The sequence below is a fragment of the Cynoglossus semilaevis genome, chromosome 4 (assembly GCF_000523025.1).
Source record: "Cynoglossus semilaevis isolate Cse_v1.0 chromosome 4, Cse_v1.0, whole genome shotgun sequence".
Classification (NCBI taxonomy): Eukaryota; Metazoa; Chordata; class Actinopteri; order Pleuronectiformes; family Cynoglossidae; genus Cynoglossus; species Cynoglossus semilaevis.
The window spans coordinates 17,449,184-17,468,295 of NC_024310.1; the positions used below are offsets into that span (position 1 = coordinate 17,449,184).

The 19,112-nt window shown below is 40.2% G+C and overlaps 2 protein-coding genes and 1 long non-coding RNA gene across 8 annotated transcripts; 2 read left to right on the top strand and 1 right to left on the bottom strand.

The window, feature by feature from the left end:
* The first annotated feature begins 417 nt into the window (after positions 1–417).
* Positions 418–5,445, top strand: otol1b (otolin 1b). 4 transcript variants are annotated; one of them, XM_025055106.1, is made up of 7 exons: positions 418–699; positions 1,748–2,452; positions 2,567–2,934; positions 3,549–3,991; positions 4,090–4,179; positions 4,261–4,332; positions 4,405–5,445. In XM_025055106.1, exons 4-7 carry the CDS (start codon positions 3,616–3,618, stop codon positions 5,301–5,303), a joined length of 1,437 nt encoding a protein of 478 aa, XP_024910874.1. In that variant the 5' UTR covers positions 418–699; positions 1,748–2,452; positions 2,567–2,934; positions 3,549–3,615; the 3' UTR covers positions 5,304–5,445. The 4 variants fall into 4 exon arrangements, with proteins under 4 accessions (XP_024910874.1, XP_008307956.1, XP_008307958.1 ...); XM_008309734.3 differs by having other exon boundaries at positions 1,748–2,934; XM_008309736.3 differs by having other exon boundaries at positions 1,748–2,934; positions 3,579–3,991.
* Positions 5,446–6,549: 1,104 nt separating this feature from the next.
* rabgef1l (RAB guanine nucleotide exchange factor (GEF) 1, like) lies at positions 6,550–14,617 on the bottom strand. 3 transcript variants are annotated; one of them, XM_008309738.3, is made up of 9 exons: positions 14,309–14,617; positions 13,267–13,463; positions 12,530–12,702; positions 11,496–11,674; positions 11,301–11,382; positions 11,084–11,216; positions 10,654–10,745; positions 10,307–10,563; positions 6,550–9,400 (listed from the first exon to the last, which is right to left on the bottom strand). In XM_008309738.3, exons 2-9 carry the CDS (start codon positions 13,437–13,439, stop codon positions 8,963–8,965), a joined length of 1,527 nt encoding a protein of 508 aa, XP_008307960.1. In that variant the 5' UTR covers positions 13,440–13,463; positions 14,309–14,617; the 3' UTR covers positions 6,550–8,962. The 3 variants fall into 3 exon arrangements, with proteins under 3 accessions (XP_008307960.1, XP_008307959.1, XP_008307961.1); XM_008309737.3 differs by lacking the exon at positions 14,309–14,617 and adding an exon at positions 13,899–14,055; XM_008309739.3 differs by lacking the exon at positions 14,309–14,617 and adding an exon at positions 13,909–14,043.
* Positions 9,410–11,641, top strand: LOC112486956 (uncharacterized). Its single transcript, XR_003049584.1, has 3 exons — positions 9,410–9,952; positions 11,284–11,386; positions 11,506–11,641. It is a non-coding gene; the product is annotated as an uncharacterized LOC112486956 (long non-coding RNA).
* Positions 14,618–19,112: the final 4,495 nt, after the last annotated feature.

A 19,112-nucleotide genomic window follows, 5' to 3' on the forward strand; every position in this document is an offset into this window, starting at 1 on the left:
GTTTGTGATTTTCACTTTAAAAAAACATAACGAATACGGAAAAAATGTAATTTTGAAACGATTTATTTCATGACTTTTCTATGGGTATCATCGCGTTTGTTGAAAATCACAATAAATAATTCAACGTATCCGTAAGGATACCTGTTGATGAAAAAACAAGCCTGCCACCCAGTGGTTACATAGAAGAATTAACTCTGTGGAGATGAAAATATTTTTAAGGCTTCTTTGCACTGATGATAATTGTTACATGTATTATTTATTGACTTATTGACACTTAAAATAAAAAATAAAAAATTAATAGGAAACACTTCAAAATGACCCACTGTTGAACATTAAAAAAATTAGGAAAACCTTTTATAATTTTGAATCCGCTCAGTGATAACCAATCACAGTGAAGCAGTATTTTGATAGGCCTCAGTTCACGGCTGCTGCCAATTAAGGTGATTCTGACTCGAACCACAGTAAAGTTTCGCTTTTCCTGTTTCTCTCAGGCCTGGTTTCATGGTAACATTTCAGTCGAACTTCAGGACACATGTTTGTGAACTAAGGTTCATAGTGAAGTTAGTCGAAATGGAGTGAAGAAAATAAGGAACTTTAGTGTCTTTTACCAGGAACTGGACGTCAGTCACAGACGACAGAAAAGACAAGAAAAAACTAGTCATGGAGGCCGTTCATTACCAGAGCCAGGGAAATGGAAAGGTACTGTTTTTTTTAAAGGTTAATTATGAAAGTGGAGAATCATAAAATTATAAAATTAAGTATCAGCAAAAAACAAAAAAGTAGTGATTGCTCTTTCTAGACTCTTCTCTGTCCCCAGTGAAGGGGAGACCTGCTGCTGCTGCATCAGCTGTCAGTCCACCTGACAGAAATATACTGAATACTATCAACAGTAGGCGATAGTATGCAATATATATATATATATATATATATATATATATATATATATATATATATATACATATATACACACACACACAGTATATATGTAATTTAAATGCATTTGACTTAATGATGAAAGTAAACAGTGAAACCAAAAAGTAAACAAAGAAGAAGAAAACAATTATATTCTATTTTAAACTTTTTATTATTGGTCACTCTCCAGGTAAAGTACACATCATTATTGCAGAATCAGGCTCAAAAATATAAAATATACATACTGTATGACAACACAAAAAGTCCCAAGAAACACCTGAGATAAACACACACTGACCTCAGATTGTGGAGAGTGTCCAGGAATATTTTCATGTTTGATCTGACTGTGTCAGCGTTGACTCCCAGAGCTGCTGTGAGACGTTCACTGTCGTCATCACATGTACAGTACAAGCTCCACAGACGTCAAACAGGATTCTTATTGTTTATTTAGATGGGACATTTTTTAAAAAAATGATTGTGTTTTATTGTGTGTATGGCTGCTGCCATTCATCCTCTTTAACTCAGTGTACACACATTTACTTCAACATCCTTACCTGACCAGGGGTTAGAGAGAAGTAATACATCTGCTGTGACCTCCTCTGTGCTCCGCTGCATCTGCTGCGTGAGTTAAGGTTCTGCTCCTGGAGTTAAATGAACAGACAGGTGAGAGGCGCCTGGGTCCTGAGTGAGCAGCTGAACACTGTAAGCTGACCGCCGCTGTTGTGTGTGGTCTGAATGGAGGGGTCGGCTAAGAAGAAAGCCCACGGGACCCTTTCCTCTCTCACAGGACTGGGCTGCAAACCTTACACTCGGTCTGTTTTTTTCTCTGATTTAGGGGCAAGTCAAGGACACATCACCTGAGCTCCTGGGAAGAAGGAGAAGGAGGAAAAATGTAAAGGGAGGAAAAGAGATAAAGACGTGTAGGAGCAGAGAGACGGAGTTCAAACAAAGACAATCTCCATCCCCCCCTTCCCTGTCCACCAAATTAATTTGCTTTCTTCCTGTTCCCTCATAGCTGGTCACTGATCTCCCTGAGGTCCATGACCAGCTGAAGCGTGTCCTGCTCCTCCAACATTCATTTCCAGTGGAAAGTTGAAGGTTGCCAGCAAACAACTTGCCAAAAATCACTTTTTGACAAACGCCCATTGCTCTCCTGTTACGCCGAAAAGAAGGAGTCATTGTGCTGCCACACAGTATAAATCATAGTTAGCAAATGTCGCCGCCAGTGGTATGTTCGGGTTCAAGTGGGGAAAGTTGATCAGAGCGAGCGGGCGAGCATCACAACTGCCGTGATTTAAGGCTGATAGGCTGCTTCCTCACCAGCAGCTGTGGTTCAGTGGCCATGGAGAGAGGAGATCAGTGATCTTCAGACTCCAGCTTTCCTCTAGATGTTCATCAAATACCAGCAGAATGGAGTTACTAAGCTGACTGAGCTCCGTGCCAGTGTGAAGATCCTGTTTTAAGCCATTTTAAATTAGTTCTCGCCTGTTTGTCAGAAAGGTTCACCTGCGTATTTCCTTAGAGAACAATATGATAAAAGGTTTGAATCCTGTCTGCAGCTACACACAAGCACAATCGCACACCTGATAGAGACCACTGTAGTTCACTGGCCTCTGTCAGGGACCCCTCTTTACCTGGTATTGTCCCACCACAGGAGCCTGGGTAGCAGGTTGGATGTTGGAGAAATGCCTCAGATATCAGGTGACCAGTTGCCCCACGGCCTTTGCTCCTCGCCCAGCTCGCAGTGATGGAGAGCTCCTGGCTGCCGCTGTATCCCGTGTCACAAAAGCACCTTTCTACACAAGAGGGGTACAGAGAATGGGCCACAGCACACTGGTTCGCCTTGGGTCGGATCCAGCCCGCCGTAGTTGGATTTCAAGACCTCCCCCACTGCTGCAGGAGAACACTTTCATTGGTGGGGATGTTCTTTCAGCCCTAACCTGGCAAAGATATCAGAGCAGAGCTGGAACTTTGGATCTGAGACACCGAGGAAGGATGAAGGACCACACTGCACGTCTCTGGGTGAGTCCCGTCCGTTGTGCGGGCATTTCCTCTGATATAAATCATTCTAGAGCTTTATGAGATCATTTTTTAATTGAGCTCACACAACACTGTGACAAATCAGAGCTGTGACAAGAAGACAGACAGAGATGACTTGTAGTTGAAGTCCAGTCTCCACCGGCTGTCATTGGAGACGTCTCGTTATTAGAGTTTGTCAACGGTCCACAGTCTGTATGTGATTTGACTTGATTAAAAAAACAGGTCACCTGTTCAATAACAGATGATGTTGTTGTAAATTATAGCGGTACATGTCGGTTCTTACTAATGTGGCTGTGGTACGTGTCCTACAGCGGCGGTGGTGAAATGTGTGAAGTGTGAAATCTGGGCCTGTTTGGTTGAACACCATACTGATATACAGGAATTAAAGAAATACACAAACAAAGATATAGATGTTCAGCAGCTGAGTCGTGCTTCTTTTCATTTTTATAACAATTTGCTGCCACCTTGTGGAATAGTAGTCTTAGACGAACAAGATTTACTACATTTCCATAAATGGTTCCACCTCCGTCTGTAAATCAGTTCTGTGAAGGATTAATGTTTTTAAACTTTTCCATTTTTCCTGTATCTAAAATTAGATGAAGGATTAAAATCCCTGCTGTAAATAGGAACAAAACAAAGTCTGCAGCGTGAACTCCACCAACCATGAGGATCATCTGGAGTCAGCTGACCATCGTGGCTCTAGTCGTGGTCTCTCTCACTCTGTTGTGCTGCGCCGAGGCAAAGACGACACCGAAGCCCAAGTACACAAAGAAACCAGTCTCTCAGATCACGGTGCACAGCCCTGTGACCACCAACGTCCCCAAGACTCTCAAGATACTGCCCACGGCCCCTGTGGAGCCCCAACCAGCACCTGGCCAAGGTCACAACTTACCTCAGATGCACTCTGGGAGCACTGCCCCCCCTGGTGTTGGCCTTGATAACTACACCATGGATTATAATGAATGTTACTTTAACTTCTGTGAGTGCTGCCCCCCCGAAAAAGGCCCCAGGGGGGCAAAGGGAGACACTGGATTGCCGGGTGGGTTTATCAGTAATAAAATACAATATTAAAAAAAATATATACAGACCAATGTACTTGGAGGGACATTTTTTAAAATTATTTTTTTGTTTTTGTAGGGCCACCAGGTGAGAGAGGCCTTCAAGGAGCTGCTGGGTTACCAGGACCAGCGGGTGTGATCGGTTCTGTGGGACCAAAAGGAGCCAAAGGTTATATTAATATATAAAGAGACAAATGGACTGGAAGAAAGGCACTGATTCAGACTGATCTTGAATTCTTGAATGTCCCAGGTGACAGAGGAGAGAGAGGAAACATGGGGGCAGCGGGCCCACCAGGAAGCCCAGGAAAACCAGGACTAAAAGGTAAGTCTGTAGGTATTTCTGGTACTTTATATCTTTAGTCCTCAGTATATGAGACCCTTTTCTTTGTCACAGGTGACTTTGGCTCAAAGGGTGAAAAGGGTGATTTAGGTCCACAAGGACTCAGAGGGAGCAGTGGCGACAAAGGAGAACCAGGCCAGAAAGGAAACACGGGGGACAAAGGAGAACCAGGACTAGAGGGACCAGCAGGACCTCCAGGAGTGGCTGTTGGTCAAGGCCTTAAAGGAGACAAAGGAGACAGAGGGGACTGTAGTTCATTAGGAGAGAAAGGAATGAAAGGAGAGCAAGGAGAACCCGGACCCTCGGGCATCCCTGGAATGATGGGCATTCCAGGAATGAACGGTAAGCACGGAGCCCCTGGGCCTGTTGGTATCCGAGGAGACCAAGGACCGCCTGGTCCTCCAGGAGAACCAGGAGTAAGAGGGTCTCAGGGTCCACAAGGCATTCGGGGGATGCCCGGTCCAAAAGGAGACAGAGGTTACCACGGGATGAGAGGTGAGCGAGGCATTCGAGGAATGAAAGGAGCCAAAGGGTCGGGGGTTCCCCAGAAACACTCGGCCTTCAGTGTGGGAATCTCTCCAAGAAAATCCTTCCCTCCCTCTGGATTCCCGGTCCGCTTCGACAAAGTCTTCTACAACGACGAGAACCACTTCAACGTGACTTCAAACAGCTTCACCTGCGTCATCCCCGGCGTCTACGTCTTCTCCTACCACATCACCGTTCGCAACCAGCCCCTGAGAGCCACACTGGTGGTGAACGGGACGCGACGGGTGAGGACACGGGATTCTCTGTATGGTCAGGACATTGACCAGGCCTCCACCCTGGTGGTGCTGCGGCTGGGAGCAGGAGACCAGGTCTGGATGGAGACTCTCAGAGACTGGAACGGTGTGTATGCGAGCAGTGAGGATGACAGCATCTTTTCTGGGTTCCTGCTTCATCCAGACACTCCCTGAAAGTCCACTTTAGACCAGAGAGTCTCTTCTTCAACCTTTACTGACCCACGAGGACTGTGTCTGAGACAAGACCAAGGGCTGGTGGAGCCACGTTACCACTATTTACTCCTGAACTGAACGTCTGTCAGATTATTTTATTGTTTAATCAACTGTCCTGAACTGTCTGTCAGATTATTTTATTGTTTAATCATCACTTTATCTGTATCTTAATATTTTATCATTGTCTTCTTCTACTGCTGTTTCTATACAAGAAAAAAGTACAAAGATTCCAACATCACCTCTTCTTCAAGGAAGGTGTTTTTCATACAACACTTTTCCACGTCTCACGTTTCTGACAGTATGGATCGGTGCAGCAGTTACTGTTCAACTGGGACATCTGGGGTTCGATTCCTGACTCAGCAGGGCTACATGCAGATGTGTCCTTGAACAAGTCAATCTCGTTTCTCGTGGTGGTGAGCAGACTGTGTGTGTGTGGGGGTATGTGTGGGTGGATGTTGGCAGCAGAACTATGGTGTTGTGCTTTGAATGATCTGTAAGTCTGATATTTGTGACGTTAAACATACCAGCAGAGGGAGACAGAGCGCAGTCTCTCTCTCGCTTTGTTTTATAACGTGTAAACCTAGTATTAAACCGTTTAAACATGTTATCTCAAAGTAGTTATTGATAGTGTGATTTCACTTATATAATCGGTAATATTTACTTTGCCCCGACTGTTTAAAGGCCTATGGTGACGTTTTTTATTTTTTAATTTCTTGCTCTCTAAATAATTAACCAAACATCTGACTAAACATATATATCACAAAATATGTTGTTGACATATTTGACATGAATAATAAATAATGTAAGTAATGATTTTAAATTTTTTTCAATGTGCCCAACACCAGTAAGTGCACAGGAGTCCTAGCTTATCTCCTGTTATCTGTACAATATATACTGTATTATATTTGTATATTGATGTATTTATGCATATATGTATATGTAGATAAACACACATGCGTATATTCACACATATATACACATACAGTATATCGTATACCTACATGCATATATAAATGTTTAGGCAGTTTTACTTAAATTACACCCGAGATGCTGCAGGTCTGACAATATTTGTAGTAATATTTAATATTGTAATTTATATTTGATATATTAATAGTAATATTTTTTATTTTTACAGATTACAAATGTGTGTCGGGTTAGTTTTAAAGACAGGACAGTCACAGTAACAGGAAGTCCACAACAGACCACGTGCATTTTACATTTTTATTAATTGTTGTCATTATCATCATCACACTCCCATGGATGCACATACAGTAATTGTAACACTGCCCCAATAAGTTATATTTAAATAAAAGACAGCGTTAAGTTTCTTTCTCACTTATGATACAATAACACACCCATGTTTCCCACCATGATAATTTTACCCCAGTAACAATGGCTTCTGCGTACAGTGCAACATCAGGTCATTCATGTTGACCGTTTGCATTAAAAGCATCTCCTTAACTACACACTAAGGGCCCAAGTGCAAACAAAAGGTAGAGGTTTTAGCAACAAATGAGAACAAGCTAATGATTAAAAACACTTCAAATTAAAACGTGTCTGTCACACATTCTCCAAACGTTACATCTCTCCCAAATATTTTGGAGACAAGCACAGAGTCGGACAACAACGGATCAACACCTTCCTTCGTTCCATTAAAATTACAGAATGTGCTTTAAAACAAAACAAACTCCATTTTGTTGTAATTTCTTCAAATATCAAACAAGTTTTTAAGTCCAATAATGTTTCACAATCAATTTTTTTTTTTAACAAGTCCATTCCACATTTCCGACAAGCAAAAATAACTTCATTCTCCTAAAAAGAAGCTGATAAACTTTTAGGGTCTCTGATGGGACATGCTTTATCAGACACTCACTCAATGTTTTACTTTGATTAAGTACTGTGCTGTACTGCACTACTGTAAATATTACAGGATTAATGTTTTCCTATTGCATCCACAAGAGTTTAAACCTGTAGAAAAATAAAATCACTGTACATCCAGACATCTGGAGTTAGAGGATCTGACGTGAAAACACCAACCACCGGAATCTTTTTTCACACGTACAGCAGGACGACGACGGGAGGAGTGGACATTAACAGAACACATTCATAGAGCACATATACACACACACACACTGTTCCTGAATTCTTTTTTTTACCTCACACTGACCTCAGGATGATAATAGGACATTATCGCTATTTTTCATTTACTTACCAAACTCATTCTTCTTTTATTTAATTCTCCTCATAAGTTTGTAAATTACTCTGTGATTACTGAATGTCTTTTCCAGGTTTGATGGGTTTTTACCTCTGACATCTCAATATAAAAACCATCATCTGGAGGAAAGCGGATGAACACTGACACCGTCCAAAGATGTAACAACAGTGGTGAAGAGGTAACAAGGTGGTGGACACAGAAGTGGATTTGGAGTGGATTCAGTCAAAGTGGAGTGTTGGTGGAAGGACTTTCCTGAACAGAGAGGACACTGATCCCTGACCCCCCAACAGACCCTGAAACTGTAATGAAGACCAAGCTTTACTGCCGATCTCAAACAAGGACAATGGAGTCATCAATATGGTCTGATCAAATTACCCTGACACAAAAGGGTCATGTGTGAGAATGCGTCAGCATTTACATTCTTGGCAATAAGAAAATTAAAATTCAGTTACTTCATGATTCTGTATTTGTGCGACACAGATTTATAACCTTCATTTCTCGTTCATCCTTATGATGGAACAAATCACTCAGATCAGTGATACCCAACTACCAAATTAATCAATGTCACCTAATCAGTTTTAAAACAAATATTTATGTACAGCTAATCATTTTTTCTACCTGACAGTGACAGGCAGAATAATTAGCAGATTGCTATAAAAAAAAAAGAGAGAATGACTGGGAGCTATTGAAGATCTTTGTTTCTCTTACTTCAATTCCTGTGAGTAGAACAATGTTGTGTTCAACTAAATTCCACACTAAGTGAATTGTGAGTTAACTAGAAGATTGTTATTTCGTTACATGACAATTTTGTTTGGTGGTGCGCTGCAGGGTTATGTAAAATATTTCCCTAAGCCTAGAAGAAGTGCCATGTATTTTCAGTCAACTGAGACTTTTCAAACAAATCCTGCTCAGTCTTTGTATTTGTTTTGTATGTTTTAGTCAATGTCCTGACAATTTGAGCTTGTTTCTCCACACAGCCTGTGCAAATGTAACTGTGTGTACAGACAACACACCTTGAGTGTTTACCTGGAGAACTACAGTAATACTCTAATTTGTTCTAGTTTGTTGGTTTAATCCGGAAAGGATATTTTAAGCAGATGTTTGCGATGGCATCCGTGGAATTATCCCACGACTCGCAAAAACAAACAAACAAACAAAAAAAACAACTAAAGTGCATTTCCCCAAATACTAAACTATTTCATTATTTGTATTTGTTCTATTGTTTTCCAGTGTATTTTCAGGCCCACTGCAACATGAGGATAGTTGGAAATGAATATGAATGTCATGGGAATGACGTCCATACGACCACAACTGTATGTGCACACAAACAGCAAAGTCCAACAGAAGGGAGAAAGGGAAGAATGGAGTAAAGCTTCAATGATTCATCAGAATCCAGCTCTTCACGTCAGCCGGCAAACACCTGCGGCTGCAGAGGTGGAGGCAGGAGCTCGTTCTCCACATTATCAGAGTCAATGGCCGATGAAGCTGCAGACGTCGTTTCCCCCACTGTGGCGGTGGCTGCGGCGGGGGTTTGGCTCTCTGGTGAGAAGCTCTCCAGGACGCTCTGCACCTTCTGTTCCACCTCGTCTGTCCAGTCAATGAGGTCATTCTCCAGCTGACGGGCCTTCTCCATGACGCGCTCCTGCCTCTGTCCCAACCCCGTCAGCAGGTCCAGCCTTTTGTGGACTTGACTGAGAGTGGTGCTGCTGGGGGAGATGGAGGAGGCTCCAGTGGCTGGTGGCCAGTGGGGGGACGCCTGGCCTGACATGTAGAGGTCAAACTCCTCTGTGCTCAGGTTCAGAGACTGAGCGTCCAGCTTCTCAATGAAGGCCACAGCACAGCACTGCAGTAGAAGAAGAAAACTAACTCATAAAAATCCTGTTAGAATGGAAACATTTCTGCTTAAATATCATTTGGTTAGATTCAAACTCAGACAATGAATGAAGGTGCTCTCTTGACAATTTTAAGACATTTTATCATATTGGATTTAAAAAAAAAAAAAGATTAAAATATCTTCAATTTTTTTGCATATTTGACCTAATCACTGGCAAACATGCCAAGTTTGAAAAAAATAAAACCTTCAGCAGAGTTTAGGCTCTAACAACATGAGCAGGATTCAAGGGAAGTGGGCGGGTTTTCAATCAGACGCACACTTGTCAGCTGTGTGGTGGGAAAGTCAAACAAAAGGAAGCAAAGCAGTGAGAAAAAAAGGAAATAAACTTCAAAGTCTGAAACGTTTAACTTGGTTAATAAGGTAAATAAATCTGTAAAGCAAAGGAAGTGATGTGGTGATTACAACAAGGAGCTGGATGACGAATCTAAGGAACAAAAACAGCTCTGGAACCGTTGGAGGAACTCAGACCATTCTGTGATTTTGGAGTCAGGGAATAAGAAGGTAAGCCAGATATTTTTAAGCTAATTTTTTTCCTACATGGAGGCAATGATCAATTCCAACACAATAGTATATTGTATAAATGTCACCCCCTCCTCCTACACACACACACCATTCATTCTTCTTCTGCACACACTCGGTTGAACTGAGCAGAGACTCGACTGTTGTCTGTTTACGTTTCTGTCTTTATTAGGTCAAACTTGTTGCATGCACAAACGCGTTCCTGTTTATGACCTCAACCGCTGTCTGTGCTGTTGGCAGTGATGAGTTAAGTTGTTGTCAAACTCGTGTTGAAATCTGTTGTTTGTCTGTGTGTCGATGCCTCAACGTGTCAATACTACAACACAACACACTCACCAGGTTGGTGAAGTAGTAACCGTCCTCTCCGGTCATCAGTCTGCTGGGGTTGCAGTAGCGGGTGATGTACTGGATGTTGGACTGCAGTCGTGGAGGGTTTGCTTTTAGCACAATGTAGATAAGTGTGGGCAGGAAGTCGTCAGCAGACGCCGCCTCCTTCTTGCTGACCTTGATGGCGTTGAAGATGTGTTTGCTGCAGCGGGTGATGCAGGACAGCTTGTCCTTGGGAACGCGTTTAGAATCCATTTCTATCACATCTGTGGTGTGTGGCAGTGGACAGAAATGTGTCAGCAGAGGGCGCTCACTGACTGGTGTTTTAGGTATGTTTTTACAAACAATAAAGATACCTGTGATGGCCTTTACTACGCTGTCAGAAACCTCAGGGATCTCCTCGTCTACAGGAACACACAACATCTCTATGGTGACCCAGTGCAAGGCTCTGAAAAACACAACAGGTACCAATCATTCATTCATTAATCATAAGTGGATGTACATGTCATTCTGTGAATACTTTAATATTTTAAAAATTGGTTTCATTTTAATCAGATTAATTGAATTAATAGTTCAACACAATTGAGAGGGGAAATATTGATACATTGAAATATTGTGATATTTACTTTCACGATATCTTACCTATATTCTACAGCACTGTATTGAATTTCTTTAAATAATAATTAACATGCAAATATGTACGGTATTTTTGTGTTGCATTTAAACCTCCGACCACTACTTGATTGTACAGGGACTGAATATAAATGTATAAATTAGCTCACTGACCTGATCCTCTTCTGAGTGGCCAGGTCTTTCTTCTCGTCATCCGTGGACTCGGGACAGAAAACTTCCTTGTACAGACGAGTCATCATGTACTTTTCTACCTCATCCATAATGCTCTCCACATGATCTGATGAACCTGTGATATATAGAAGTATACAATCATTAAATATTCAACGTTAAATGTAATCTCAGATCTTCCACAGGGTGTGTCGATTTGTACCTTTGAACTGGGTGTGCAGACGATCTGAGAGGTTCTGGTAGAAATCCTGCACACACTCTGACAGCTCATCTGCACCCATATCCTAGGTAAGCAATGAAGTGAAACAGTTCAGTCCAGACAAATTGTTGCTTTTATTTCAATATAGGAAGTAAACAATTTACATGTATGTATCTAAACTCTTATGATTCAACTCACCCGCTTATAGACCATGCTCTCAGTGAAGGCTCGGCACTGTTTAAAGATCTCCCTGCCTGACTTCAGAGGCCTAAGGAAATCAATGAACTCTTTTGTTGCCTGGTCACTGTCCACAGAGGAATGTCTGCTGACAGAGGAACTTGGACTTGGACTTGATTGTGAGTCCAGGGACGCAGCATCTAAAGAGGATTAATTTAAATTGATGAAGTCACAAAGTCAAACAATGGTAGGAGTTCGTAGTTATGGGTGAACCAGTGCTGATGTGTTGATGCGTCAGGCAAAGATTTTTAAAAGATATTTTGAGATTAGTTGCAACAGTCAGGTGGTGCAACCAGTTAGTCACACGGCACAACTGCAAGGAATGTCACTACGTAATGCTATTTAAAGCTCTATGACTATCCATGACACTTCTTAACTCTTTACTAGTTTTAAATGTAAATCTATTACACACTTTAAAATATTATACATGATTATTTGCACATTTTACACACCACTATCCCCTTAAGAAAACTCAGAGGAAGCACTTCTTGCAAAAAGAAAAGAGAAACCAAATTCAGACTGGGAATACTTTTATACACAAAACGGAGAAACTGTTAAATGATACTTCATTGTTGCCATTTAGAATAGTGTTATAGTGTTGGTTAGGGTTCAGTCTCTATTTAAAAAAAACATTTATTTTGTTGCTGTCTAGTTTAGATTGGTAGCTACTGGGTTAGTTTCTCTTAGTTAGGGGACTCAATTTTAGAAACATTTCTCACTGACCCATCAGCAGTGTCAACATGGAGGAATGTGGCACACTGAATGAGGCGTCATTTATCTATCACTACAAGTATGTGAATTACTGCACTGCTAATACAGAGAAAAAGTTCTGTTAAACTCGAGGTTGTTGAACACACTGGTTTGTTTTATGTTTTGAAGCTATTGCTGAGTCAAACTGAATGTCACACAGGACAGTAACAGTTTAGCTTTGTTCGTGTGAAGCTAAGCCAATCTGTAAATGAAAAATTCCAAGGCTGCCAGGCTGATTCTCTTACCCTTTTTCTGAGGTGTTTTTGAGGATGGAATAAAAAACTTGGTGACTGTGTTGACTTTGCTGGACTTTTCTTTCGATTTTCTTTCTTCAAACTTGCTAAAGGGAGTTGCGTTTGTTGGTGCCTGGCTCTTCTGATGTCTGTTCGCATATGCTTCCTCCTCTTCTTTTTGCAGTCTAGGAGAAAAAACAAAAACAAAGGTAGTGTTAATGTTATCACTTTACTCTAGTGTGCTATTCCAACCAAACCATAATGAACCTGAAAGTTAACAGTTATTACATCTTTATTTTATAAAGTTGCCATTATAATTATTTCTCTCACTTTGTGTTTTTTTGTTGCAACTGACCAAATGTTATTCTCCCAACTCGTTTTCTCCAGGCTTTCTAATGCAGACAGTGGCCTTGCTTGAAGGTGATTTTCTAACTAGTGTTGCTTGTTTTTCAAACTTGTTTTCAAACTACACTTAGTCACTCATTACGGTCAAAACTAAAGACATACTTAGTTTGCATTTTGACATATTTGGTGCTCTCTAGCTGCTATGTAAATGTCCATATTATTTAATACCTGCTATTGCCACTGTACTTAGTGGTCTGTTTAATTTTAACAGTGGCAACCAAGCTTTTGGATTGTTACTGCTTGCGTAATGTTAATAACTACAGCACAAAAAGGGGAGACTGAGTGAAGGCTTTTAAACAAACAGAATTTAATAAAAAAACAAACAAAACAAAAAACAGACAGACCTCTCTGCTAGGGCCCAGTCGTCTTGAATCTGTTTTTGCTTTTCTTTCTGATTCTCCTCTCGCCAGCACTTGGAGCACAAGCCCTGCCAGGCATTGTTGCCATAAAAACCACAGCCTTTTGTGCAAAGCAGCTCTGATTGGTCCACATGGATCCCACGCCGCTGGCTCATCATGCTTCTCCGAAGTCAGGGGGACCGCTGGAAAAACAGAAAATAGGAATTTAAATAAAACAAACAGATCAACAAATGCGATAAGCAACAAGACAGCTGGTGCGTACTTTTAAAAAGGCAGAAACGGGTCTTCATATACTATATAAAGGTCCCTTTTATTTACAATTTAGAGGAACAAAAACGTTTTGACAGCCAAGAGAAATTGGCTGATCTTTTGTTTAAAATGAACAGGGAATCCGATAGGAAACGTATTTGAACGCAACAATGCTGCTTTTGAGGTATACCTTGACATGTAGGAAAAACAGTTACATTTTTTTTATATGACATGACCGTTTGCATCGTACTCGGTTCACGTAGCTCACAAGCTAAACTACTGCTAGCAGCCGAGCTAGCTCTAAACAAGGTGAAAGGTCAGACATGAGTAAAAACAACCTTAACGCCAGCAAATGTGTGTCAACGTACTGTCATATACCCGCAGTGTGAGGAAAAACTGACAAGTCTCCCCAGCTGTACTCTGACGTTTCAGTCTAATGTTTACATTAGCCGAGCAGCTAACGTCGTCCTACTGCCATTTTGGCTAACAAGATTGTTTCTTCTTTTCCTGTTCAAAAACAAGTAGATGGAATTATACGGTGCCATCTAGTGGCTACTACACTAATTGTTTTGATACCGTATGAGTTAAATTAACCAGATAAGGTACTTTTAAGGTTTGATATAGCTTTTAAAAACAGACCAGGACACGAGGAAAATAACATATAATATTTTACATAAACACCACAAACTAGCACCATTAATATGCTGTTCAATTATGGTTTTATTAATTTTCTTTAATTTAAATGTTTTTTAAACAATACTGTATAGATATGACATACCCATCCAGTAGATGAAGTGGAGTAAAATTAGCCCTCTGCAGTTGTAATTAGCTCAGTATGATGGGAGTGTACAGGAAACACGAGGATGTATTTGCTTTGTTACTAATGTAATTAGTTTATAATTTCCAGATTATTCCTCCCTTTAGCACATTATTTCAGTCGTCTGTAACTGGCACAAATATATATTCATACATTTGTCAGAATGGTTACATTTTTTATTGCCACCCATTGTCATTCTACATAGTTATTACTAGAGCAGCTTAGAATTACTGTTAAAACAATTGGTATTAAGCTGAAAATAAAAACTTTTATTTTATTATTTATTATTTACACTGTACAGCCTGTAACTAAAAACCTGCAGAGTCATGTAATGCCATCACATGGTGATCAAAGAGCAGCATCACATCAAAGGTGAGGATGTGATAAAGTTGAAGTTGCACATACAGTCTTAATGATGACAATGGTAGTTGACCTATTAATAAGTGTTTCAGTTGCAGTTGATCTCACTGTATGTCACTGCAACAAAGTCCCACACACTGGATGATGTTTGGACTTTGGTTTTGTTTTAAATATATATTTATTCTAGTTTCTCTTTGTGTTTTTGATACATTTGTAGTTTTAATAGATTTACTTTTTGTACATATTCTCTCTCTATGTCTCTCACTCTCTCTCCCCCTCCCTCCCTCTCCTCTATTAGACGAGTGTCTGTTGCCTTGGGTGATACTAGGCAGATAAAAGCACTGATGAAGTCTGGATTCCCAGCACTCTGACAGCTGCAGATTAAATGAAAGAACTTCTGATAAATCAAACAGGTTACTTTCTCTCCGTCTCTCCACCGCTCTCTCTCTTTCTCTCCCTCCCTCCTCCTCACCCCTAGAGCCCTCATCAGGCGAGGCTGATGTGGAACTTAAAACAAAATGGATTTTATCTTTAAGGGCCTGGGCGGGCTTTGAAACGGTACCAGCTGCCGGCAATTCTTGTTCCTCTTTCTTTCTCTTTTGGACTCATTTTGCTTTTGCCTTTCCCCCCCAGGTACTTGAACAAACTTGAGTCATATTGTGACAGATAAAGGTAGAGCATCAGTTCTTCAAACGCTGACAGTAATTGGAAGATGAAACAGACACATTTAGCTGGTTCTGAGAAGCCCGGTCCATGAAACACCACAGAGAGCACTGCTTCTCTCTCACTGGACCTAACTGAGCTATAATAAGCAGTTAGTAATTCCTAATGCAGTGTATTGGCAGTCAAACACTGTGAGATGAAAATACCAGTCACGTGGTCTCACTGCTGGTCAGGTGAAACAGACCAGAGAGAAATGTCTGTCACTATATTACTGCTCCCTCACGTACAGTCCTCTCTCTGTGTCTCTGTGACGCTGAGTGGATTATTACTGGAAGTCTGTGTCAGACACACGTCGTCTCATTAACAGAGTAGACGTGTGTCCAATTTTGGTTTGATTTATTCTTTCAAAAAACTTTCTCTTTGCATCTTGCATTTTTGCTCTCTTTGCAGAAGTTCTGCATGAATGTCACTCAGTCTGTGAGAAACAACGATCAAACCTTACACTTGTTGTTGAGTTTCATTGGTTGTTTTTTGACCATGGTTCTGGTCATTTTCTTTTAGATTGTTATCAGTGTTTGACAGGAATCTGTGTAAATAGTTCTTGAAGACGTTGAAGTTGTTGTTGGTACCATTGGGAAAGTGCAGTTATTTGGGCTTGTCAAATTCATAGCTGTTACTTGTCTTGTTAGATGTTTTTCTTTAAGTTTGATAAAATTAATGTTGGCCTAATTCTTTGCTTTAGGTTCCTGGATTTGCTGTAAGATGTCATGTGCATGTAGTCGATAGGTTTCAAATTAAAAAAAAGTTCTATTAAAATTGTAAAAAATAATGCAATTTAAAATAAAAATTATATATTAAATAAATTTCCCATTAAACTTTTAAATGATAATTAAAAGAATGAAATTGAAAATGTATATTACTCTATTTGATCTCATGCTATTTTCCTGCACCTTCAACTGTACCTCAGTTTGTACCTCACTAAAAACATTGAATCACTTTTTACTGCCGTAATCTTCCCTGCTTAAAAAATAAAATGACATTATTTGTCTATGTAATTGATGCATGTAACCTTCAGTGTTTTATTGTTAATAAAGTGAAACTGAAACTAACCACTCGATCTTACTCCATAACACGTTATGGGGTAAGATTGAGTGTCAGGCCATTCATCAAACTGTGTGTAATGTTAAACACAATCTCTTCATTGCTGCATCTAATGATGAATTGTTGAGGCAGTAACATATTTGAACACTAGAGAGCAGCATTGTGCAGCAAAGAGTAGACTTCAATTGTTAAAAATATATTTAGGGTTTATTATTGATAAGTAAGAAATATAGTTTGGATAAAGTCGGGTTAATGGAATTGTTACGGTTCTGGTAACGGACTTTAGGATTAATCTAAGCTATGACTAGTTCTCTCTGTCCGTCCGTCTGTTGAGGAAAGTGACAACAGTCAGCAGAAGAGAAATAAGAACTTAAAATACCAAGTTTTAGCTGCTGTCAAAACAGGCCAAACACACTGCGTATGTGAGGGCGTGTGTATGTGTGAAGTAAGAAGGGAAGGAAAGTGGTGCAGACTTCTTCTCGCCGCTGCTCAAACCTGGAGAATTAATAGGCTCGTTTGCCAAGAAAAACACTCTAATCAGTGGGTTTCCTCTCATTAAAAGTTAATTAGTTTGACATGGGTTTCCTGCAGAAGAAAGTATTGGCCACTTAGAACTCATTAGAGCCAAAGGAAAACATCACACTGTGGGGAGCAGAAGGGAGGGGGGAGGAGTGGGAGGAGAAGGTGAGGGACTCACTCTACCTGAAACATCAGCAGAACTGTGTCCTTCAGAAGTGTGTGTGTGTAAGAGAGAGAGACACATGGTCATATAAATGTATATATATATATATATATATAATAGTTCACCACAGTGTGTGTGTGTGTGTGTTCATTCACATTGTTACTTAAATCAACAGAAGAATGAGAATAAGGAATTCATTTTTGCCTGAACTAAAGTTTTAATGTATGTATAAATACTTTTGGTTCTAGAGCCACTGGAGCCTCATTCTACTGTGACCTTTGTACTTTAGACTCTGTCAATTTTACCTTTTAGAAAAATTAAGTCATTTTTGAAAACGTACCCTCCTTTAAAATGTTTCATTTATATTGATATCTATGCAGTTACGGCGTATAACCTCCTCTAAATGTATCTTATGTTTAAATGAAAGGCCAATGATGGCCACTAAAACATTATATATTGTTATATTGTAATATTTAAAAATAATATTCCAATCTTTAGTATGAAGTTAGGATTTAATTTTTAACATTAAAGTACAGAATAGTTTTGCCTGTACACGTTATAAGAATAGTAAAAAAGGAAAAGAAAACATTAAAACAATGAATGTTTAAACTGTTTCTAATATAATCTAAGCCTACTGCTTTTTTAAAATACTCCACCTGGTGTGTCGTATAAGTGCAGCAGGTGTGAGTTGCCTCTCAGCACTGCATAAAACATAATAATCAATACTTTTCCTCAAAGGAAATGACAAAACTCACATTGGAGACAAAGACGAGAGAAGTCATAACAAACCTGAGGGAGAAAAAGAACGAGTGAACGTTGGGGGAAATTCTTAAACCAAAACCTCATCTACCACAGACAGTCTCCCTAATTGAATGTCCATTATAGGACAACACAATTAAATGAAGTAGACACACACACAGTCACTCACACACCCTCCCTCATTTCCTCCTTCCCTCCATCTCTCCACTGCTGTCCAGTCGGCTCAGACTTCCTCTGCTTAATGAATCATGAAGTTTGACTTTTACTTCTTAATAACCAGTGTTTTGCACAGAGCGCTTGGAAAAGGAAGAGTTTGTTTTCCTTTAATTAGCCGGGCAGGTTCCTCAGGCACGGGGCCGAGCGAGTGAGAGACTGTGGGCCTCCGGAGAGGTGGGGCCTGCTGCCAGGTGGCCACAAGACGAATGGGTGTGGGCACAGAGGGAGACGGGGCAGGAAATATAGAAGCATGGTGCTGTGAAACCAGGAACAATGATCGGAAAGGTCTTGAAAAGAAGTGAAGAAAGAAGGCTGAAAAGAAGGATGGAGAGCAGAGGAAAGACCAGGATGGAGGGAAAGCAGGAGACTGTGAACATACTATTTGATGAGGATGTGGATGCTAGATAATTAAGATGGTTTATTATAGCAGTGAACTATGGTTTGATCAGAATTTGTCCAGAGCACTGTCTCCATTTGTCTCTACATCTTTTGTTTTTATGTTTTACACTGGAAATATCCCATACTGCACCACCATACAGAGGTATATATGTAATGAGTAGAGGATCGTAATATTGATCTTTAAGTTTCTGTTAATGCACAACTGACTTAGTATCAAACCTGCACCTGTTTAATTGAACACAGCACTGATATACTGCAGGAATTGATGAAAGATGAACACAAACATCTTCCCTTTTTTTATTGATATAGCCATCCGCTGCCACCTAGTGACATAGTATTTTATTCTTCTGCCCTCACAGTGTCCACATAGACCGTGGGAGATAAATTATTTGCACCAAATTAATAGTATTTATTAAAATCCATTAGCATCAGTAGTGATGGAAGGGAAGAATTAAAGCAAACGGACACTGATTTTTTTATAAAAAATACATAATGCAAAAGAGAACGGGAAGATTGGAAAATTGTCAAAAGAAGTTACAGTGAGAAAGGAAAAATCATTTTTAGATTATTAAATATTACTCCTCC